General features: G+C 48.9%; 2 protein-coding genes across 2 annotated transcripts in view; one reads left to right on the top strand and one right to left on the bottom strand.

Moving 5' to 3' along the window:
* Nucleotides 1-1,580: 1,580 nt before the first annotated feature.
* On the bottom strand, nucleotides 1,581-6,197 carry GSTZ1 (glutathione S-transferase zeta 1; the record flags this gene model as incomplete). The annotated part of the gene is made up of 6 exons (XM_080708191.1): nucleotides 1,581-1,707; nucleotides 2,415-2,464; nucleotides 3,157-3,209; nucleotides 3,747-3,825; nucleotides 5,674-5,799; nucleotides 6,147-6,197. 6 exons carry the CDS (start codon nucleotides 6,195-6,197, stop codon nucleotides 1,581-1,583), a joined length of 486 nt encoding a protein of 161 aa, XP_080564317.1.
* Nucleotides 6,198-12,018: 5,821 nt separating this feature from the next.
* POMT2 (protein O-mannosyltransferase 2) overlaps nucleotides 12,019-23,724 on the top strand; it is a gene marked incomplete at both ends in the record, with an annotated part of 43,162 nt that continues 31,456 nt past the window's right edge. The window contains 4 exons of the mRNA XM_080707914.1: nucleotides 12,019-12,461; nucleotides 19,810-19,894; nucleotides 20,602-20,706; nucleotides 23,022-23,130. Of these exons, the coding sequence (XP_080564040.1) occupies nucleotides 12,019-12,461; nucleotides 19,810-19,894; nucleotides 20,602-20,706; nucleotides 23,022-23,130 (742 nt within the window). The remainder of the gene's footprint in view (nucleotides 12,462-19,809; nucleotides 19,895-20,601; nucleotides 20,707-23,021; nucleotides 23,131-23,724) is intronic.

Here is a 23,724-nt window from a genome sequence, read left to right as displayed (position 1 = left end):
TCTCTCTGGCTTCGTGGGACAACCCTGCCTTGGGGGAAAAAAAGAGCACCATGTTAGTTATTCTAGAGCTTGGAACCAAGTACATCTAAGAGAGGAGAGGCTACAAAGCCCAGGATGGGAGGGAGGACTGTGTCCTGGGACTGGGCTGGAGAGGATTAGGAGGAGCTAGGCAATCAAGAAGGTGGCTCCCATTTGACTCACACCATAGACCTCAGCTCCGTTTAACCTCGGCCATTGGTCATGGAAGGCTGCTTTGCTTCACTCCCTATCTCCCTACATCTTGCTCAAGGGTTGTCCTGACTCTGCTTGAGCACTGGCAAACATGGGGGCCAGCCAGCCCACAGGGGACTGTCACTGGGCTGGTCTCCTGAGCTCAAGGTGGTCAGTAGCTGTCCACACTGCCTGTGGAAAAGCCTGCTTCCCCTCCCCAGGGCCATTCATGGCTGGCTTTGCTCAAGCGCCTAACCTGGGACTGGTCCTGAGACTGCTGCCCCTGAATGAGGTCCTGGGCTGAGAGCGCCAACTTGCTTCTCGTGCTGGAGCGGAACACGAGATGACGGCACCTTTGCTGGCCCTGGGAACTCAGTCGCTAGGCGCTTTCCTGCTTCTTAAACCTCTTCTCTCCTTGGCTCTAGTCTGATTTTCTCAGGCAGGCTTTTGGGCTTATTTTTCTTCCTTGCCCTTGGTTTTCAGGGCCAGGCTGGCCATACCACGGGCAAGTGGCTGCCTGATTCCTCCTACTGAGTTCAGACACAGGGATTCCAGCTGTGGGGGGTGGGGGTGTTCATCTTCTGAAACCCACTGTTTTAACAAAATTCCAGAGTTGGCCTTCTCTGGAGTCAGGCTCAAAAGGGGATGGGAGGAGGTACCCAGGCTTCTTTATGGTGCTTTGGTAAACTTGCTGGCAATTTGTGAATGTTTATATGTGGGGATGTTGTGTGAGAGAGATACTGGGGCTTGAACCCAGAGGCATTCAACCACCAAGCTACACCCCAGCCCTTGTCATTATTTTTATTTTTCTGTGGTACTAGGGATGGAACCCAGGGACATTCTACCTCTGGGCTGCACCCCCAGCCCTATTTTTTATTCTTTACTTTAGGATCAGGGTCTCACTAAGTTGAGGACGGCCTAAGTAGTTAAGACTGGCCTCGAACTCATGATCCTCCTGTCTCAGCCTCCCAAGTACTGGGACTACAAGGGTGCACCACCACACCCAGCCCTTTTCATTTTTGCCATAGGGTTTTGCTAAGCTACTGGGTACTGGCCTCAAATCTGTGCCTCTACACCCAGCAACTTGCTAGCATTTGAATCCACATTCTCATTTTGTCTTCATGGCTGCCCCATGATATAAGATAGCAGGTAAAATTTCTGCCCACCCACCTCCTGCCATTTGACAGATGAGAGGGCTGAAGTAGAAGGAAACATAGTGGGGAGGCAGAGCCCAGGCGAGAGTTCAGGTTTAAGGGCTGGGGTCCAAATCTCCTGCCTCCCCAGTTAAGACCTGCTCATTCCAAGCCCATTGCGCTCAGCCGGCAGCTACTCCTCTGCCCCTCTTCCTGCTCTGGGGCAGAGTCTGCGATCTAGGCCCTTAGCTCAGCGGGTGTATCTGGCTGCCGGCAGGGGTGAGTCACTTGGAAGGCCTCCAAGGCCAGCAGCGCCTTGTTGATGCGGCTGATGGTGGGGTAGGGCCTGAGATCCACCTGGAACCTGTGGCAGAGAGACCCCTTGTAAGCAAGCCAGAGCTTTCAGGGAACAGGGAGACTGGCCTGTGGGCAGCAAGGGCAGCAGAAGGGTAGAGCTGGACGAGGCCACTGGAGCTGGCCAGGGAAGGACGAGAAAGCAGATCTGTGCCGGGGACTCTTGCTCGCAGGGAGCACCTCTGGGGACGGGTGGGTCTGGTGTGCTACTGTTTGGCATCTCTGTTACCTACTGTTCCTATCCAATGGCTCTTTGAAAACCTACTACGTGTAAATGCTGGTGCCAGGCATTTATGTATCACAAGTTTCTCAGGGCAGGGACTGGGTCACACACTTCATGTCCTTAATGCCCAGCATGACGCCCTCTGCAGAGAGGTACCCACTCTTGCCTGTTGAGGGTGGGTGGAGGGAAACAGAGTTAGAGCTCTTGCCAGGCAGACACCATGTCTGGGGACAATGGAAAGGTAGGTGCTCCTGTGGGGTCACAGGTAAGGTGAATCTCAGGTGAGTTGCCTCCTTGCAGAGGAGCATGCAAGTGCGTACGGAAGGGTAGTTGCATTGATTTCTCCCACCCTGTCTCTCTGAAGTGGCAGGTGCGGCCTGGAGCAGTGGGCTCCCTGACCAGCTGGGGAAAGGCCTGGGTTCGATGCTACCTCAGGAGCTGAAGTGAGAGGCCCAACTGGGCAGAACCAGAAAGAAGTAGCGGGGCCCTCTTACCTCTCCGCATTAGCCACCTGAGGCACTAGGCACAGATCAGCCATGGACACCTGGAAGAAAGTCGGGAGGGTTGGCATCACCCCAGGCTCACTGGCCAGGCTGGGTGTGTCCACTGCAATTGTACAGCTGCTGGCCCCTGACCTTCCCCTCTGCCTCAGCCCTTCCACCCATCCCTAACCACCACCATGCTTGTCTCTCTGGGCCTGCATGGCTTTGTCCCCTAGAGCAGCAGCTTCTTCTAGACCATGCTCCGGTTGCCCTGACAACCAACCCTGTGGGTGGCCAGAGCAGGCCCGATTGCCTTGGGGGATGTCACTGTGCTATTTAAACTGCTACTGCCAGGCACTTTGTGAGAGCTTCCAGCAGGGAGAAGACACCCCAGGATCCCTGGAACAGGGCGGGCACAAGTCTAGGGCCTTCACCTGGAGGCAGTCAGGGCACCTACCTGAATCCTGGCACCTCAGGCCTGGGAGGGCAGGAAGACATCATTGAGTCCTCCTGTATGGATGCCTGGCCCACCTCCTCCTCTCTGAGGTGCAGGGCAGGCAGCTTAGGAGGACTGAGCAGAGGAGATCCTCACAGAGCTCTTGGCCCAGAGGAGGGGCCTGTGCCCCAAGGAGGTACCTCCCAGGGAGCTCTAAGTGCTGCCTGCCCTGGGGAGGCAATGCTGACTCTAAGTGGGACAGTGACAGCCCAAGGTCTGGGTGAGGCAGGCCGCTGTGGCAGGTCTGGGGACACTTACCTCATCTCCTACACAGTACTTCCCCGCTGTGCTTTGCAGGGTCTGCTCCAGAGCTGTGGGAAAACCACATGAATAACCTCACTCGGCACAGAAAGGGGACACTGGCCTTTGGGAGCCCTGGTCTCCCTAGTTACCAAATGGGCAGCTGAATGACAGACGAGGGCATGGGTTCAGGACAGGAGGGCATGGCCAGGGACAGGCTGATGTTCCCTGCACTCCTCAACTGAGTCCAACCTCCATCCCACCAGAATGGACAAATCCTGCAGCTGGCCAAGGCAGCAGCTCCCATGCTGGTGGTGCCCTGCCAGTCTTGGTACTCGGCTGGTACAGGCAGGGCAACGGAGCAGAGGTTGGGCCATCATCCAGCTCTGAAGGGCTGCGGGCCTCTGGAAAGAGGTACCTGGAGGTGCTGGAGCTTGAGGCCAAGCTTGGGTACCCGCCCAGCCCATGGCCTCCTCAGCCCTCCCCTCACCATGCTAGGGTCAAGACCAAAGCAGGCTGAAGGCTCATTCAGACGCCCAGGGCCCGTGTGCCAGGGTCATTTCTTTTGAGTGGTCGCCTTGTTACAGCTCACAGGAAAGGGGTCTCACCGTTGAAGCCAAAGGCGATGACATTCTGGGCCCAGGATAGCTGGTTCTCCTTTCCCACTTGCTTCAGGACAGACAGGTTCTGTGCAGCCCAAGAAAACCCCGTGAATGCTTTGGGAGCCCATCTGGGTCTGCCCCCGGCCAGCCCCACTCAGGGAAGCGCAGTGCCTGTCTGCCCCTGGCTGCTCACCTATTCCACCTCCGCCCCAGGCTCATGAGCCCCTTCCTCCCTCAGGGCCCTGAAGTTAAGGAGGGTGGCAACCATGCCAGCAGCCACCTTCTCAGGCTGCCCCCGTGGCCCTGACAAGAGGGGGGACACAGGACACTGCCATTGCTGAGGCTGGTGTGGCCGTGACTGGGGGCCCTTCTCCCTCACGCCCAGTGTGTCTCTCTTACATGGCCTCAAGTAGGGAACGGGAATGTGATACAGTGGAATGGGCTGGGGGAGGGACGTAGGCCTGGCTTCCTCAGATTTTCACTCTGGTTTCATCCTTGCACCCCTGGGCTTCAGTTTGCTCATCTGTAAAATGGGAAGCCTGCCACTGCACTCTCCTTTGCTAAAACAGGAGGCTGAGGTAGGAGCGGGGCACAGGGGCACGGTTCTGGGCTTGGTCTCTGCTCTGCTTCTGCTTAGGTGTGTCACTCAGCAGTCACTCCACATTTCAGGTATTTCCTCACAAAGTCAGTAGTTAGTAGATGAAGTGTGTGTGTGTGTGTGTGTGTGTGTGTGTGTGTGTGTGTGTGTGTGTTACTGGCAACTCTCAGGGCCTTGTACATGCTAGGTACGTGCTCTCTCCCTACAACCCTGAACTACACCTCAGACCTTTAAAAAATGATTTTTGAAGCCAGGCATGATGGTGCACACTTGTAATCCCAGCATTCGGGAGGCTGAGACCAGAGGATCGCAGTTCGTGGATAGCCTCAGCTACTTAGTGAGGCCCTTTCCAACTCAGTGAGACCTGGTTTCAAAATAAAGAATAAAAAATAGGGCAGGGAGTGTAGCTCGGAGGTCAAATGCCCCTGGGTTCCATCCTCAAACCCACACACACAAAAATATTTTTGAGACAGGTTTCACTAAGTTGCCCTGGCTGGCCTCCAACCTGCCATCTTCCTGCCTTAGCTCCCAGAGCAGCTGGGATTACAGGCATGTGCCACTATGCTCAGCAGATAAACTTACAGATGAGTAATACTTACTTTTCTGTTTTACCAGTGGAAACTTAAAAAAAAAAAAAAAACCTTAAGAGAATCTCAATACAGGCACACCTCAGAGACACTGCAGGTTTGGCTCCAGATCACTGCAATAAAGTGATGTGGCAATAAAGCAAGTCATATGGATTTTTTTGTTTCACAGTACTTCGAAAAATGTTGTTCACACTATAAAGTTAGCTATTAAGTGTGCAGTAGCATTATGTATACAAAACAATGTAAGTGTCTTCATTTAAAAATAATTTATTGCTAAAGATGCTATCATCTGAGCCACTGGAAAAATGTCACCAATGCTCAATGAAGGGTTGCCACAAACCTCCTTGTAAAAGCCCGCAGTATCTGTACAGCACATTAAAGTCAAACAATGAAATGAGGAGTGTCTGTATATAATACAGGATGGATGAGAGGGACATAGTCCAGAGGCCTGACCAGAGCCTGCTCAGCTGTTCCCCTGCTCCCCTGGCCCTTTCCCCACCTTGAGCAACTCTAGGTATGTCCTTGGAAAACTAGGGCTTCTTGGAATGAAGATGGAGACCCATGTTAGTGGAGGATTTCTGGAACCTCTTTTTCCTTTCTGCCACAGGGTCTAGGTCAAAGCCCCTAAGAGTCCCTTTCTGTCCTGCTACCCTGGCCACGCTGCGTGCCTCACTGTGGGCTTGCCACGGTCAGTACGTGCAGGATGAGTGTGAGAGGTGGGCAAGGCCGCAGGGTACAGGCGCCTCACCTGCAGGGGCTGGATGCCAGCAGCAATGAGGTCAGAAATCATGCGCACCGCGGCCCTCTTCTTTGGGTCCTGAGGCAGGAGCCGTGGAGAAGGCCGAGTCTCTTCCAGGTACTCAATGATGGCCAGCTGTCCAGAGGGGGCAGTAAGGCAGGGTGAGGGCATGGGTCCCTGGACCAGAGGTGACACAGCAGCAAACTCCTCCTCCTCCAGTTCCACCACCCTCACCTCCTTTCCTTCACTCTCTGCAGCTGGCGCCCTGTGAAACCTTTTTGGACTTTGTTCTGCAGAGCTTGGTTCCCCATATGCTTGACTCTCTCCTCACCTCCCAAACAACCTCCCTCCCTCTGACAGGTATTCACTGAGCCCCTGCTATGTGTGAGGCTCTTTGGCCGTGCACAGGGGAGGAGGAAGAGTCAGGTGCTCTCATGCAGGGCACTGCTCTCTTGGGGGGCCTCCCCAAGCTCTGCACTCACTGACTGGCCAATGGTGACTCCATCAATCTTCAGGGCTGGCACCTGCTTCATGGGATTCAGTGCCTGGAACTCCTCGGAGAACTGTGGAGACAAGGCCCTGGTTGGCTGGGTGGCCTGACCTAAGTTGGCTAGAGCAGAAGGAAGCAAGCAGGGAACCTGCAGTTCTGCCAACAAGGCATACCTCCCTTCCCTGGGAAGGTCCAAACACCTAAGCCCAGGCTGCTCCTAAGCCCTGGGGCATCCATGCAGCATCCCAAAACCATCAGCTGCTAAGCTACAGGCTTCACTAGATGGCCTGGCCATATGATTTTCCCTGCATCTTACTCTGTGGCCACCAAGGCAGCTCCTACCTTAGCCAGCCAACCTGGGGGCCCAGAATGGGGCAAGGACCCACTTGCCAACACCCTGATGCAGTCAGGCACTGGAGAGCCCGGGCTGCGGTACTGAGCCTGGAGCCTGGACCAGACCCATGACTCCTACTGCTGCACAGCCTGCCACATTGTCCCATGTGAGAGCCAGTAGCATCCTCCAGCCATTCTGACCACGGGACATAGGTGTAAGTCTTGGGAGCAGACCTCCCTACCTGGTATCTCTCCAAGGTCCAATTCCCACATTGTGGTCCAGGGCAGCCTCCTTACCTGTTGCCCCCCATCTTTTATGAGGTTGATGGGCACTGTCTCATAGTCAATGCCTTTCAAGGCCAGAGCTAGGAGAGACCACAGAGAGGAGAGTCAAGGGATGGCAGCGGTCCCCTTCTGTCTGGCTTTCCTCGTCACCACCCACTATTCTATCCTAGGCATGTGATGTTCTACCTCTCTCACCCCTGAACTCTTGGAGCCCTCCCCTCTGGCCCCCACGGGGCCCTCATGCCCCTGAGTGGTGTTATGAAGGCGAGTACTTTGGCACCGTGGGCTGCTGAGGACAGCAGCATTCACCTCTGTTCCTCTGAGGCCTTAGACAGTGGGAAGCAGGACATATTGGTGGAGACGCAATCTTCCTTCAGTAAGGCATCTAGGGGCCAAGGGAAGATGCTCAGGGGACCATGCAGAGCACCCCCAGGCCGATGACGCAATTTCTGTTTAGCTAAGAATCTCTGCAATCCATTCTGTTGTCAGGGCTATTTACTATAGATTCCAGGAGAGCACTGGGTTCTGTGCTGGTCTTGGAGCATTTGCAGCGACTCCAGGAGCCAGGTTTCCTTTTCATCCCCTAGCAAGGTAGGGGTAAAAATGCCATGTGTGTGTACATACATGCACACTTGGGTATCAAAATATGGTAATGGCTGGTCTCCAGCAAGGGCAAAGGAATAAGGGGAAGAAGATGGCATTGGGAGGACAGCTTGGGATATGCCAGGCTTTCTTGGCAGCTCCACTCTGGAGTGAAAATGGTTGGGGCCAAGCGGGAGAGGCAAAGCACGCAGGCTCTACAGGGAGAGCACGCGCACTCTGGCTTCTGGCTCAATAGGGCAAAGGCTCTAGGGCCCAGGGGAGGGGCATGTCTTGGAGGAAAGTTTCAAAAGTGACACTATTTACTGACTCCACAAACTCCAATGAAGTGACTAGGGGGCAGGGAGGGGGCGTCATAGACCATGGCTTTGCAGTCAGGGCCAGGCTCTGAAGGCAGACTGCTTGGGTTCAAATTTTATCACATTCATTTGATAGCTGTGTGGCTTTGGGCAAGTAAGTACCTTTTCTTCCTTCCCTTCCCTTCTCTTTCTTTTTCTCTTTTTCTTCCTTCCTTCAGAACGGGGAACTGAACCCAGGTGCTCTACCACTAAGCTACACTTCCAGCCTGTTTGAGACATAGTCTCCCTAAATTGTTGAGGCTGGCCTTGAAATTGTTGTCCTTCTGCCTCAGCACCCAAATCGCTGGGATTAGAGGAGTATGCACCTCACTGTAAGAAAGGAAAGCAATCTTTCCATCAAAGCTACAAAGATTTCCATCTTGTAACTACTGCCTAGGCATCCATCCATTTTGTAACCTTTGTCCACCTGTCTATAGGTTCTACTCCCAGATGTGCTGGTTTCCTGTTTCTCCTTTTGTAAAATATACCCAGATGATATTGTAAAGCCATATTCCAGCCAATGGGAAACAGCTTAGTGGCCTTTGTGGGAAGGGAATAAAGGGCTGAGCAGACTGCCCATCCAGTGCGTTTGCTGCACCCTTCTGCACAGAAATAAACTGCCTTGCTAAGTTACTTTATTATTATTATTGTCTGCAGCTCCCCTAAAATCTATTCCTAACATCGTCCAGCTGGGCAAGTAACTTCATGAGCTTCTGTGCAGCCGTCTCCCTTCTGACAGGCAACATAGTGTTGTAGTTAAAAGCATGGACAGGCTGGACGTGCTGCTAGTGGTAGAGCATGCGCTTAGCATGCTCAGTGTCCTGGGTTCCATTCCTAGCACCAAACACACACAAAACAACACAGACTGTGGAGTCAGACAACACAGTTCAAATTCTAATTCTGCCTCTTAGTTGCTACATGATGCTTGGTAAGTTAGTTAACCTGTGTCTCAGTTTCCTCATCTGTACAATGGAGATGCTAAGAGTCCTTCTTTCCAGAGGCCTTTGAGGTTGGAAGAGAATCATGTACATAAATGCACTGGCACAGGGGCCCTTCCTCAGAGGCGTCCCTATAACTAGGGCCCTCACCAAGGGCCATGTTATGCTGAGGGAAAAAAGGGTGAAATCAATGCCGGGCGTGGTGGTGCACACTTGTAATCCCTGCGCTTGGGAGGTGGAGACAGGAGGATCGCGCAGGTTTGAAGCCAGCCTTGCTGGCTTAAGAGACCCTGTTTCCAAATAAAAATATAAAAATGGGTCTGGGAGCGTAGTCTGGAGGTAGAAGGGTTTCCAGGAACCCCAGTACCACAAAATCAAAACAACAACAAAAAACAAAAAACAGCAAAACAAAACGGGTGAAATCAGGACTTGGCCAGAGAGCCCTTGCTCTGTTCCCTCAAGGGCTCCCTGGTCCATAGTGACCAATTCTGTTTACTTTGCCAGATCAAATGAGATAAGAACTGAGGGAGGCCAGCTGTTTTCCTGCTGGTTACTAGGGACTTCTGGATTTTATAAACCTGCTTTAAGTACGGTTGCTAAGAGGCTTTGGAGAATAGCACAGAGGAGGCAGCAGTTCCAAGAAGAAAAACAACCTCCCTCCTCCAACCCCCAGTGTCATCTTGTTGGACTTCCTGGGCACAAGTGCCCTTCAGGGATGGGGATCCAGGAAACCAGGATGCTTGTTGCTGGGAGAGAAGTCCTGTCTGAGAGAGCACCAGTTCTGTCCCAGGCTGGCTTTGTACTTGACAGGTCTCCACCCCTCACCATCCACCCAGGCACTTAGCTCTTACCGATTCGAACTCTCCATGAGCAGGAGCTTCGGAAATAGGAATATAGGATGGGCTGAGGAGAGAAAAGAAAGGTGCACGTTAATCCAGGCATGGTGCTTCCAGCTTCAGGAGAAGAGGTGCCAGCCCCAGGCAATGGGCTCTAGCCACCTGTTCTTCCCAGCACTTAGGTCTCATTCCTTAGGCCTGGGTCTGGTCAACTCAGAACTCTCTGGGTCAGAGGCCCTGGGATCTTTTGCTCATGCTGGTACAAGTTCCTGAGTTCTGAGTGGCCCCCAAGGGGCAGGGACCTTTAAGTACCTGTCTTACCTTGCCACGCTGGGTCATGGTGCGGTTCAAAGAATGTTCCCTCTCACAGAGCTGCAGGTCAGGGGGGAGGAATGCTGGAGGGGTGGGTCTCACAAGCCAATGGGGAAGCTGGACTGGACAGGCGTCAGTGGACTTTGACTCTGGTCAGAAAGGGCATCTCTTTCCAATTTGTGGGATGTTTCTATACTCCTGATGGAGCCAAGTTGGTGTCCTGAGCAAAGAGTGTGGCCTGGCTTTGAGGCAGCAGTTTGTGTGGTAGAGTGGGCCAGGAGCTGGCATAACCGGGGTCCAGACCTGGTGTAAGAACCAGCTCTGCATGATCCTGGATAAAATAGGTCTGGTAGTATAGCTCTTGTAAGCTACATTTTAAGCCCAAGTAGAATTTCCATTTCATCAGCACATCTGGAGGAATTCTGTTTCCAATTCAAACATGCATTCCGATTACTATGACAAATTTTATTTTTATTTATTTTGTGGTGCTGGAGATTGAAACCCGGGCCCATATATCATGGTAGGCAAGCTCTCTACTACAGAGCTATACCCCCATTCTACCTCTGAGCCACACCCCCAGCCCTATTTTATATTCTTATTTTGAAACAGGGTCTCACTGAGTTGTCAAGGGCCTCACTAAATAGCTGAGGCTGCCCACAGACTGAGATTCTCCTGTCTCAGCCTCCCAAAGGCTGGGATTACAAGTGTGGACCACCAAGCCCAGCTACTCTGTTTTTTTTTTTTTTTCCTTGTACTTGGGATGGAACCAAGGGGCTTTCTCCTCCGAGCTACATTACCAGACCTATTTTATATTTTATTTGGAAACAGGGTCTCACTGAATTACCGAGAACCTCACTAAGTAGGTATGGCTGCTTTGAACCTGATGATTCTCCTGTTTCAGCCTCCCAAGTACTGGGATTACAAGCATGTGCTACCACACCCAGCTTTACCCCCACTGTTTTTGTTTTGTTTTGGGTCCTGGGGATGGAACCCAGAGGCATTCTACCTCCCTCGATCCTATTTTTTAGTCTTTTTTATTTTTTGAAATAGGGTCTCACTGAGTTGCGAAGGGCCTTGCTAAATAGCTGAGGCTGTCCGAAAACTGTGATCCTCCTGTCTCACCTCCCGAATGCTGAGATTACAAACGTGCGCCACCACGCCCCGCCTTTACCCTCGCCCCCAACCAAAGCTTTTAACGCGTCTCTTAACACATTTTAGGGGAAATATTCCTAAAACCCATTTGGAATAATTAGCATGATGCAATGCCCTACCTTTGGCGCCACCTTTTAAAAACATTTTTATATACTTTTACTGGTACACTGTAGTCTCACAACATAATGTAGTTCAGAATGTAGCGACATAACACGCACACAGCACTTTGGTGTCACCTTAAGGAGCTATAACAACGGCTGTCAAACTCTTGAGTGCACGAGCCTCATCGGGGCCGCTTATAAAACGTGGATTCTCAGCCCATGGCTCCAGAGGCCAAAGACTCTAGGGTAGACAGGGTGTGGGGCACGTTTAAGCCTGGGAAGTTCCCCAGGTGATGGTGATGGCTTGAAGTGTCACTGTTCCCTTTAAGGCACTCTTAAAATGCAAACATCCCTTGAAAAGCCATTCGTTGATTGTTAAGACCGACATGTTGAGAGAGGAGCAGGTAGGGCAGTGCGGAAATAGGAAGCCGGGACCAACGTTTGGAAAATCAGAGAGGGATGGGGTCGAGGTAGCCAGGAGAGTGGAAACCGAAGGGGCGTGCAAACTGACCCTGCCCAGCACGCTCCACCTCGGCGCGCTCCACCCACGGCGCGGCAGCAGCGCGCAGGCGCGGAGCGGGCGCGGCAGCAACGCGCAGGCGCGGAGCGGGCGCGGCGCACAGCACGCCGGGAGTCGTTGTGGGAGCCACGGGGGAGGGGCAGAGCGGGCGCCGACGGCTCCGCCCCAGCTCCCAACTAGCGACCCTCTTCCCTTGTGCGGGGCACAGACCTTCCCGGCTTGCATCTCGCACTTCGGTGACCCCTCTGCCAGGCCAGAAAGTTCGCGCCGGGGACCCGCCGGCGGCTGAGGCTCGGGGCCGGCCTCGGCGTCGGCCGGTAACGCGAAGCTCGGCCGGGCATGGACTCGGCGGCTGGCGGCTGGCCCCGCCCCGCCGGCCCGCCCCCGCCGGCGCTGCCGGGACTTGCAGTTCCCTGAGCCCCTCCGCCGCGTCCTCGCCGCCTCCCGTTATGCTCTGCGCCTCCTGCCGCCTCCTGGTGGCCAGGGCGGCCTCCACGCTGCCCGCCCCGCCCCGCGGCCGCGGCCCGCGGCGGGAACTACACTTCCCAGGGCACCCCGAGCCGCCCCCCTGCGACTCCGCGGCGGGGTGGCTGGTGAGACCTGGCGGGCCTCCCGGCCGCAGGGCCTTTCTCCGGAGGGGGAGGATGCCGCCGGCCGTGGGCGGAGGCCTGGCCGGGTCCGAGCTGCGCGCCCGCCGGGGCCGCTGTGGGCCCCAGGCTGCCAGGTCTGCGGGCCGGGACGTGGCCGCCGAGGCTGCAGCGCGAAGCTCCAAACGGCCTGCTCGGAGCTCGCGGCGCTGGGAGGCGGCCGGCCGGTGGGCCCTGCTGGCCCTGGTGACGCTGCTGTCCTTCGCCACCCGCTTCCACCGCTTGGACCAGCCGCCGCACATCTGGTGAGTGACTGGAGGGAACTTGGTGGGCACCATGGCAACTGGGAGGAGGGACGCCGCCCTCTGATTGGCCCGGGGACATAGAGGGGGCGGGATTCACTGAAGGACCTGGGTCGGCTGTGGGGGAGAAACTGAGGTTTCAGGCGATCGACCTCCCTCAAGGAGCAGTTTCTAAGAGGAATGGGTTTGCTTGGTAGGAGACAGTGGTCCTATTAGGATCCAAGGACGCAGTCCTCACGTCTCCCCAGGTTATGCAGGACTGTTTGACCTCGTTCTCCAACTTTGGCTCTTAAAAGGTCCTTTGAAGTTTCCAAAGATACTGGAAATTCTTGGTACAAATTTCGCAAGTGCTCATCTGCAGGATATTCAGGCATCCCTAGAGAGAAAATTCCCAACTGGGTACTTTCATTCTAAAGAGTCAGTACATTTTGGGTGTCCAGAGATGAAGACGAAGATTCCAGGAAGCAGGTCTGGGATTGTCCGTTAATAAGAGAGTTGTTTTCTTGAAAATTTTATTTTGTATGATAGAAATGCTGGGTTTCAGGCATGATCCGATTTCATTAGCTAACTCTCCCAAGTAACCTTGTCTCCAGCTTGAAGAAGTTTTGTACAATCTGAAAATGGCTAATTTGTCTGATTAACAAGTATGGACATTAACAGAGAATGTTAATGTAGAGGATGTTAGAAGTGGAACTCACCGACCACAGTGGGAGTAAGCAAACTATCAGGGTTGCCCTACTTGGAAATTAATAAATCAACCACAAAAAGTTATTGTTTCATGACTTGCTGACAGAAGGTGCGACACTCTTGGGTTAGAGACAAAGGATGAGTGCTGGTATGTTGAAGTTAGTTTCCTTTGCTCCCCAAGTCCCACAGGATGATGCTGTGGGCGCAAATGAGTGGCTGCACACACAGTGGGTTGCATCCAGGCAAAGGAATGACAGGCTTGAGGAATCTTGTTTTATCACAAGCTGTAAACAAGCCCACTCTTTGTCCAGGAGGGAAATATATCATCTCTCAAGGTTGCTTGCTGCAAACAACCCTGAGAAATGGCCTTAGGGCCTTGCATTCTTCCTTTTTTTTTTTTCTTTTTCTTTTTTCTTTTCTTTGTTTTTTTTTTTTTTTTGTGGTACTGGGGATAAAACCCAGGGGCATTGTACCTCTGAGCTACACCCCAGCCCTATTTTTATTAAGTCTTTTTATTTTGAAACAGGGTCTCACTGAGTTTCGAAGGGCCTTGCTAAGTAGCTGAGGCTGTCCACAAACTGTGGTCCTCTGGTCCCAGCCTTCTGAATGCTGGGATTACAAGCATACGCCACTACACCTGGCTGCAGGGGCTTGCATTCTTGAGATACTTGTGGATGCTGTAGACATAGATAAAAGACTGCTTCTTCCAAGACAGACTTGTCTTACTCCTTGTTGTCAGACCTAGCTCTGTCTTGGCTTCTAGAAGATTTTGACATGAATATACAACTCCATTGGCTAATATGGCTAACAGGAAGGGACCAAGTCTGTTCAATTTATCTCATACAGCCTTTACTTAAGGATGAGGCCAAACTTTGGTGTTTATCTCAACTATGATCCCAGAGTCCTGGATTCAGCTATCTGCAAATAAGTTCTTATTATTATTGAGTTGTATTTCAGACATCTAGGATGTAGTCTAAGTTTAGTCTGTTATCCATTCTGATCTGTGCATAGTTTAGCTTGATCTCTAATTACTGGTGTCATTGCCAATAATTACAGTGTCCCACCAGCACCATAGAAAAAAAGACGTAATTCCCATGCCCAGTGGAAAGACATTTTGTAGCTCATTCTTCCTTACATACATACCATATTAACTGAAGGGGCACAGGCCACTCAGTTCAGGACTTTTTAAAATTATACTCGGATCACCATCAAATTTGATTTAGATCTTCATTATATTGATTGTTTAAGTTACATAGGAAGTGTCGCCAAATAGTTGCTGCCTCAATCATTGCATGAGGCATAGCCCAAGGCCCTTAGTACATGAGGAAGAATGAGGAAAGTGCATATTTGGGAATTGGCACTGATGCCATCAGACACATCAGAATAGTTCAACACTGGCCATACCAAATGAATTTTTCTATTTTTGTAGCATGGTGAAAATTGACAGAGTCCTCTTATGGGTGTGTGGGTGTGTGTGTATGAGTGTGTATGCATGTGTGTGGTACTGGATATTGATTCCAGGAGCATTTTGCCATTGAGATACACCCCAGCCCTATTTTCTTTTTTCTTTTGAAACAGGGTTGCTGAGGGCCTTGCTAATTGTTGAGGCAGGTCTTGAACCTGTGATCCTCCTGTCTCAGCCTCCCTAATAGTGGGATTACAGGCATGTGCCACTAGGCTTGATTCCCATTATGTTTTCAGGGGCATTCTACCTCCAAGCCCTACCCCCAAACCTATTTTTTATTCTTTATTTTGAAACAGGGTCTCACTAAGTTGCGGAGTTGCCTCACTAAGTATCTGAGGCTGGCCATGAGCCTGCAATCCTCCTGTCTCAGCCTCCCAAATGCTGGGATTACAGTGTGTGCCACCATTCCTGGCTTCCCAGTATGTTTTCTACCTGACATATGTGGGCCACTGTAGGGAGACTTGAAAAGTGGTGTCCTTAACAAAGTGGTCATTTTTATGCTCTAGGACCATGCCTCACCAATAAGACAACCCAGGTGATTGAACTATAGAATTGTTTGAATCCTATCTGGATTTAAATTTGACGCTTTCCTGTCTTCCCCAGCTTAATTGGGGTTTCTCTAAGGAGAAAGATGACAAATCATGGCCAGAGAAATCTCACTTTATTTAAAATAGATTTATATATCTCTCCACACCTTTTCCTAATCTCAAGAGGAGATGAACCTTTCTGAGGATAAGACTACTTTATATTGGGTAGACCAGAAGGAGGTGATGGAGGTAGAGTCAGAAATATTTTTGAATTGATTTTTGAGGAGACTATAAAATATTTGATAATATTAGATGCCTGAGGAAGATAGGAAGTGTGGATTGTCCATGAAATACCTTCACCATTCACCTATTGTTGAGTGGTCATTGTTGCAAAAAGGTGTTCCGGCTGGAAACATAACAGAGTTTAGTTTCAGGGACCACAGTGGAATATTCAGAGTTAGATGACTGGACTGGAATGGCCATATCACTGTAACTTGAAAAAGCTTCAGCAACAGTGAGGTATCAGTGATAACTCCAAAAAGGGAACAAAGTCCCAGTGTAGTCACTTTGAGGAGCAGGCGGGGTCAGTGCCCATGCATTGTGGCTTCCTTTGCTGCAAGGCAAGCAGGCCCACCTTTGGCAGAAGTGTGGTATGTGGGGTGGCTTCTCACCAGAGATCTGTGCTTCTTTACTCTGCCCAGTTCATGATGGTAGATGTGTTTCCACACCTGATGCCTTGGGAAATCCAAGTGAATAGGGCAGCAGTCTGGATGGTGCAGGTTTGATCTGCAGCTTGGTTGGAGGTAGTCTTTATCAGTATCCTGGCCTTTACTGTGGGCACCTACATGAGTGATCCAGACTGTTCCATCAGTCAACTGCGATTTGTTTCCCCAGTTTTCTACTGCATGGAGAGGTGTCTTTAATCTCCCAGCATTGAGTCTTCTAAGAGACTTGCCATTGAAGCTGAATGGCTTTTGGTGCCCAGTGGACATCATCCGTTTTTTTTTTTTTTTTTTTTTTGGTGGTACTGGGGTTCCTCTGGGCTACACTCCCAGACCCATTTTATAACTTTTTTATTTGGAAACAGGGTCTCTTAAGCCAGCAAGGCTGGCTTCGAACCTGTGTGATTCTCTTGTCTCTGCTTCCCAAGCGTGGGGATTACAAGCGTGCACCACCACACCCGGCTCCATCAGGCTCCATCATTCCGCTTTTAATTTAGCCTAATCCTCTGCAAACCAGGCACAAGCATTTTGAGGAGCCTCTGTAAATCAAGGAACCCACTGAGCCAGTGGCTGTGTCAGGAAGTAGATGGGAAATAGTTTCTCCCATAGAAGGGGCTGTCCCTTTATCTAGGGCGTGGAGGCCCAGATGCTTCCAAGGGCCAGGCTGGCTATCCTCTTGGATATATCATTTCCATATGGCAGCAAGACTTGTTGAACCCTTCTCATATTAGCTTTAAATTCCACATTAACCCACCCCAAGATGGGAATGTTGAGCCAGGAGTCCTGCTCAGACACCCATGAAGATAAGTTAGTATTAGGTTAATAACTGCCCTTTTAAAGGGGGTGTAGTTGCTATCTTTGTCCAGCAAGTGGCGCTGTTATCCTGGTCATAATATTTCAGCACCTTATAAGTCCTTAAAGCTGTTATTTCCCTTTCTCTTCCAGGGGCATTCTACCTCCAAGCTACACCCCTAAGCCCTATTTTATTTTTTATTTTGAAACAGGGTCTTACTAAGTTGCTGATAGCATTCCAAGTTGCTGAAGTATCACAAAGAATACTACCCATAGGTCTCTTTGACTTCCTTTCTCTACTAGGAACTTGGCTAAAATCCTGACAGTTGAATTTGAGCACTTTTTCCCTTGAACTCATGAATCTAATAGGCCTGCATCAGGCACTCCCCAGAGATGATGCCATTTCCCAGTTGGAGAGTGCTGGATGCAGGGGTGTAAAGAAGTGTTATTCTTCCTCTAGCCTCTAACTAGGCTTAGCACCATTTTCTCCCAGGGTCCTTCCTTGGGTCTAGTGAGCCCCTGGGTTTAGAGGCCCTCTTACTTTCAGTCTCTACAGACCCTGTTAATAATGACTCTCTGTGTCCTTAGTGCCTTTGGTAACCCCTGTGCCTAACAAATCCTACCTGCCCCCTGTGGGACTGGATAGGGAGGAGATGTGGCCCCAATACAATAGAGTCCTGCGTTTGAGTCCCTTTTCTCCCAGGAATTCCCCAGCATACTAGGATTGGTATGTATGGCCTTTGGTCCCTTTTGAAGATGTGGAGAACTTGGCCCCACCTTTAATCATCTTACTGTTTGAAGCTGCGAGGTAAGGAGAGAGGAACCTGGACACATAAAGGGAGAGAGTGGTTCTAAGCCAGTATGTATGAGTACTCAGCTCACCTAAGGATTTTCAGCATTGGCATTTTTGTTGAAGTTCTGTATTGAATAGCAGGATCCTTATTGCTGCATCTATTGAAGCTTTGGAAACTTTGTGATTCAGCAGCCACGTCCATTTTTGACTAGGGCTGCTAGACTTGCTGCTTCACTGTCACGATCACATCTCTCTTCCTGTAATTCAGACTGGAGTGAGTAGTAACCCAGGCAGCATCCAGGTAACCATTCCATTCCTACTTCTTTCCTTTTAGCTTCTTTGGTAAGTGCAGCAGTGGGGACTTTTACTACTCCCATTGACTACCACTTGGGCAAGAACATTTGCTACCACATTTTAGGGAATCTTCTCATATCCCTAACTCAGCCCATGTGGGTCCTCATCCTTTTTCTTTCAGAAAACTATGTCTTTCCTCATCCTATGCTTGTCCCCTAAACTTTTGGGGTCTGAGATCTTCTTTTTTAGCCTATTTACAAATGCAGAAGTTAAACTGTCATTGTTTTATGGATACTGGCACAGCAAGCAGGATGAGCATCAGCGTGTTGGCATCAGCCCCTCTTTCCTCCAGAGTTCCATGCGGCACTGTGGGTGTGAATGCTTGCACATCAGGGTGCAGCGGGCTGCATCGCAGCTGGGGAACATCCAAGCTTGGGGAGTTTGCTATTTTACACAAGCAGTAAGCAGGCTGATCTCTGCCCCAGGGAGATACCAACTCCTCCTAGGGATGCTTGCTGCAAAAATAACAGTGAAAATGGCCTGGTACAGATGGGTCAGGACCTTGCATTCTTGGCATACCCTGCAAGGCCTGTAGGAGCACAAGAGAATTATGCAAAACTGTCTCTTCTAGCACAAAAAGTAAAAGCCTAAAGGAAATGTGAATGTTATTGCTGATTTTACTTGGCAAGCTTTTGAAGTAAAAATCTCATGCCCCTTTGTTAATATGTTTTCAGTGGACTTCACAACTAATTACAAATTTTGGGACATATATGACACTTGAGAATCTATAGAGATTTTTCACATGTGTTACCTGAGTGAGCCCTAATACCCTACTGGGAAGGAAGCATGGCAATTCCAGTATGTCTCCACAGCGTAGATGAGAAAAGAGGACTGGAGAGAGGGAGAGGTTTTGTTATGTCACATCATTCATAAGTGATAGAGCTAGGACTCGATCTCTTCTTTCTGCAAATATGTTTGGTCACCCTACTCTGAGATTATTTCTCTCTTTGACATCACCATGTCACTGTCCTTATCTAAGGCCAATCAGAGTACCTAGCAGTATGGAGAAAAGCACATTTTGCCCCTTACAGTGGTAGGTTGGTCAGAACTGTTCTTGGAAGCTCACCTGAGGATGAGCAGTCACTAGAAAGCAACTCTCCTTTTGAGTGCAGGAAGAAAATAAGACAGAAATGTCAAGACTCTGAATGATTTGGTTATCTTTTTTTTTTTTTTTCCCTTTTCGAGGGGGATATGTCTCTCTAGCAATAGTCAGACAGTGTAGTACATGTAATGTATATTGTAATAGTAAACATCATCTCAGAGTTAGTTAACAGAATCAAAAGAAAATTCTTATCTATAAAGCTATACAGGAAACCTTTTTTCTTTTTAAAATAATATAAACTCAAGATACAAAATATATATATTTAACTTAAATTTTTGTTAACTGGTTGGTAAATATTTGCTAACCTTTCTCATTTATCTAAACAAAGATTCAGAATCATCTTGATGCCCTGCTTCCTCAAATCACTTGTGTCAAAGGTTTTTGGCCAGGCATAGTGGCACACACTTGTAATCTCCGTGCTTGGGAGGCGGAGAAAAGGAGGATCACACAGGTTCGAAGCCAGCCTCGCTGGCTTAAGAGACCCTGTTTCCAAATAAAATATTAAAAAATACGTCTGGGAGTGTAGCCCAGAGGCAGAAGAGTTCCATCCTCAGTACCACCACAAAAAAAAAGTTTTTTTAAAATTTTTAATCTTGCTAATTGCTTAAAACTCATTGCCTTTAGTTTGGTTTTGTTTGTTTGTTTTGTTTTGTGTACTGGGGGTGGAACCCAGGGCCTTTCTACCCCCTGGCTACACTCTCAGACCTATTTTATATTTTATTTGGAAACAGGGTCTTACTAAGTTGCTGAGAGCCTCACTAAGTAGCTGAGGCTGGCTTCAAACCTGTGCGATCCTCCTGTCTCAGCCTCCCAAGTGCTGGGATTACAAGCGTGTGCCACCATGCCCAGCTTGCATTTAGTTTTAACTATAATTTTAACTATGCTTAAGGCATTCTGTTTTTCCTTTAGTTGGGATGAGACTCACTTCGGAAAAATGGGAAGTTACTATATCAACCGCACCTTTTTCTTCGATGTGCACCCACCTCTGGGAAAGGTGAGCCATGGTAAACAATAGATCTCTCATCTGGAAGGATGGCTCCTGAGGATTGGAGTCAGGTGCTGGTTTGGGGTTTTATTCTTGGACTTAGGAATTCCCTGACATTCCAGACCATTTACTTTCATAGAAGACCTTTAAAGAAGAGAGATCCAGTCCCAGCTCTTTTCCCTGGGGAAATGCCTACGTCTTATTTCCTTTCTTCTCCTTATTGCTAGTGTGTAGTTACTTAGCCACTTTTCTCCCTCCTTCTTGAGACTTGGAATCTTGTTTCCTTTCAATAGGCCAAGTTCCCAGGAATCAGCATCTGCCCATAACCTCCCCCAATAGCTGTCCTGTTTTATCTCACAACAGATGAAAGAAGGCTGAGTGTGAGAGCCCCTCACTGGCTCTGCCCTTCAAACTGTGGGAGTTTTTTTTTTTCTTCCTAAGTGTTTAGTCCACACTATTTCCAAGAACTTGCCATAACACAAGAGAGGATTTGTTTCAAGCAATGAGCTATACAGACAAAAGGTTCTTTACTCTGCTGCAGCTGCAGGAGAAAATGTCCATTAGCTACTACTTCTGTGGGCAGTTATCAAAGGAAGCCAAAGTCTGGGTGCAGCTGCAGGGAGCTTCAGGGGACAGAGGAATCTTTTCCCAAAGCTCTCATTCTCTCTCTCTCTCTCTCTTTTTTTTTTTTTTTTTGTCTGTTCTTCTTTCCTCAGATGCTGATAGGTCTTGCTGGCTACCTGAGTGGATACGATGGCACCTTTCTATTTCAGAAACCTGGGGACAGATATGAACATCACAGCTACATGGGAATGAGAGGAGTGAGTTTTCCTGACTTGATATAAACTGACTGAACCCTGGGGCCACACTCAGTCAGAAATGTTACAGTTGAGCCAGGCTTGGGGGTGCAAGCTTGTAATCCCAGCATTCGGGAGGGTGAGACTGGAGGACCGCGGTTCGCAGACCGCAGCCTCAGCTACTTAGTGAGGCCCTCTGCAACTCAGTGAGACCCGGTTTCAAAATAAAGAATAAAAAAAAAAAAATAGGGCAGGGGGTATAGCTTGGAGGTCGAATGCCCCTGGGTTCCATTCCCAGACCTGCAAAAAAAAAAAAAAAAAAAAAAAAAAAAAAAAAAAGGAAAGAAGGAAGGAAAGAAGGAAAGAAAGAAAGAGAGAAAGAAGAAAGAGAGAAAGAAAGAAAAAAGAAATGTTACAGTTGGAAGTCCTGAAGTGGTGGCAGGTATAGATACAGGGCTACTACTTTCAGGAGGAGAGGGGAAGTGATTAGATCCACTCTCCATGATAGATTCAAAACTGAGGTGGGGAAGAAGGGACAGGAGGCCACAAATAATATAGTGATTACATAGAAGCAAGCACACACTGTCACCTGTTGCCCTGTCCGCATGTGGCATCTAAGCTCAGGTTGGCTAGCAGTCTGGACCAGGCAGTGAGGTGTCTCCTGCAGCCCTTCCCTGGCCTCTGCGCTGGCAGGGGGCATGTCCTTCCTCTGCAGCCACAGCTCTGCAATAGAAGATTCTGGCATCCACACACCATGTCACCAGCTTCTTCCTTCTTTACCCATGAAGATTTGGGGCATGACACCTTCCAGCTTTCTTTCAAGGAAGGCTACATGTTTGTTCCAGTCCCTCTGTGCCCTGACTCCCAGCACCAGCCCAGCCCTGATGGAACATGGCTGAGCCTAAGCACTCAACTCTGTTGGCATCTCAGAGCAGTTTGCATTTACAAGCCCCTCTTCTTGAGGCCCTCTAAAGCATTTTAGATAAAAGTGCATATTTGGGTTAATCGCTGGAGGATTTACATGGCCATACCACGCCATATTAAACAAGGAGTGTTCCTTCCCTCAAGTTCATTCTTAAGTGATTCTTTTCCCGATGACTCTTGAACACCACCTAGCAGACATAATTGGATACAGGCCTGACTCACTGTGGACTTGCTATGGATATTGGGAAGCCCGAATATAGCAGCCTCATTTATTCTTCACATAAGACCCATACAGCTGTTTATAAAAAGGGAGAACACAAATGCAAGATTTTCCCATTTTCCTATATTTGTCTGTTTTCTGTTGATGGGCAGGTAGGGGGATAAAAGAGAGTTGGTGATTAAAAACAACAACAACAAGCAATCCTCCAGATACTGAAGTGTCGAGCAGTCTTTTTTTCCAAAATTGAAATATATCCTATATTTCAAAAAGTGATTTCTGGCATGATTAAAGAAAAGAACCAGGAGAGACACTACAGAAGTAACATTAGAATTCTCTGAAATAGAGAAGCATCCAGCTTAAAAGAATCTTTACAGAAAGCCAAAGACTATCTGTGATGAATGCTTATTAAGTAGAGGAAAGCGACAGCTAAGATGTATCATCAATGTTTGCTCCACTGTGAAGATACGTGGGTCAATAAAATCACAAACTGATTAAAGTCATAAAAAAAAAGAATTCTCTGAAATAGCCGGGCATAATCCCTGTGCTTGGGGGGCGGAGACAGGAGGATTGTGCAGGTTCAAAGCCAGCCTTGTTGGCTTAAGAGACCCTGTTTCCAAATAAAAATATAAAATAGGTCTAGGAGTGTAGCCTGGAAGTAGAAGGGTTCTATCCCCAGTACCACCAAAAAAAAAAAAAAAAAAAAAATATATATATATATATATATATATATATATATATTAAAATACCTTTACAGAGGTCCTTCTCAGCTTGTACCCACAGTTTTATGGCAGACTCTTAACATTTGTCTAGTACTTTCTGTGTGTTAATAGACCTAAAACTCATTTAATCTTCAAAGTAAACTTGTGAAATAGGAACTCTTAATTTTTCCTATTAGATAGAGAGGCTGAGACAAGACATGTGACCTTGAGAGATGTGATGTGACTCTCAAGGTCACAACTAGCAGTGATGAGGCAGTCCTGCCCACCCTTCTGGCTGATCTTTGCTGATTCATGCCAGTGCACATGTTGTTGTCCTGTGGAAACAAATATATTGCTTGATTTGACCTTTCACTGTACTACCACCCCCTTCTTATTTATAGATATTCTAGATGATTTTAGGGCAATAGAGTCATGCCTTCATCAGGGCTTTCCATCGTAAGCATTAGTTGGTCCCTGATGTTCTGTTCCTTCCTCAGTTCTGCGCGTTCCTTGGTTCCTGGCTGGCCCCCTTGGCCTACCTCACGGTGTTGGATCTGTCCAGGTCCCTCCCAGCAGCGCTGCTCACTGCCGCTCTTCTCACCTTTGGTGAGTCGCCTTATCTCGTGTGTTTCACTGTGAGGATCACACATCTCATCTATGGGCTCAGATCTTAATGATCTTTAGGATCAGGTAAAAGGTATTGCCAGTCTCATTTTATTCTCTAATAATACATATGTAAATATTTCTATGTAGCAAGCTTTTTGAGAATTGGCATGGCTAATCCTAAGGGATATACTCTTTAGATTATCTGCATTTGAATTTGGAATAGATAAAAAGATAAACTTGCACTTGTGTATGTTTGTAGGAGGCTTACAATTTTAATTTTGCTTCTCTTAGGTTAATATTCAGATTCATTTGCATTGCTAAGCTAATTACAACTAAATGCAAAGACAGATGCCCCAGAAGTAGCTGGGTGGCAGGAGAGAGCAATAGGAAATTTAAGTATTTTCTGTGGGTCCTTACATGGACAAATGAAAGTTGATTGTAGAAGTTTATCTTGTTGCTAGGCTTGTTCTCCTGAAAGTAAATTCATGACCTCATGGAGCTTAACATTTAAAGAAGTCCATATCAATTTAGGTGGATATTTTAGGGGATTGCTTTGACAGATATATTGGTTTGTTTTGATGGATATATTGCAAA

Source organism: Muscardinus avellanarius (assembly GCF_963383645.1).
Source record: "Muscardinus avellanarius genome assembly, chromosome: 12".
Taxonomy (NCBI): Eukaryota; Metazoa; Chordata; class Mammalia; order Rodentia; family Gliridae; genus Muscardinus; species Muscardinus avellanarius.
Note: the sequence above shows the minus strand (reverse complement) of the source record. Positions and strands in the feature narration are given on the sequence as shown.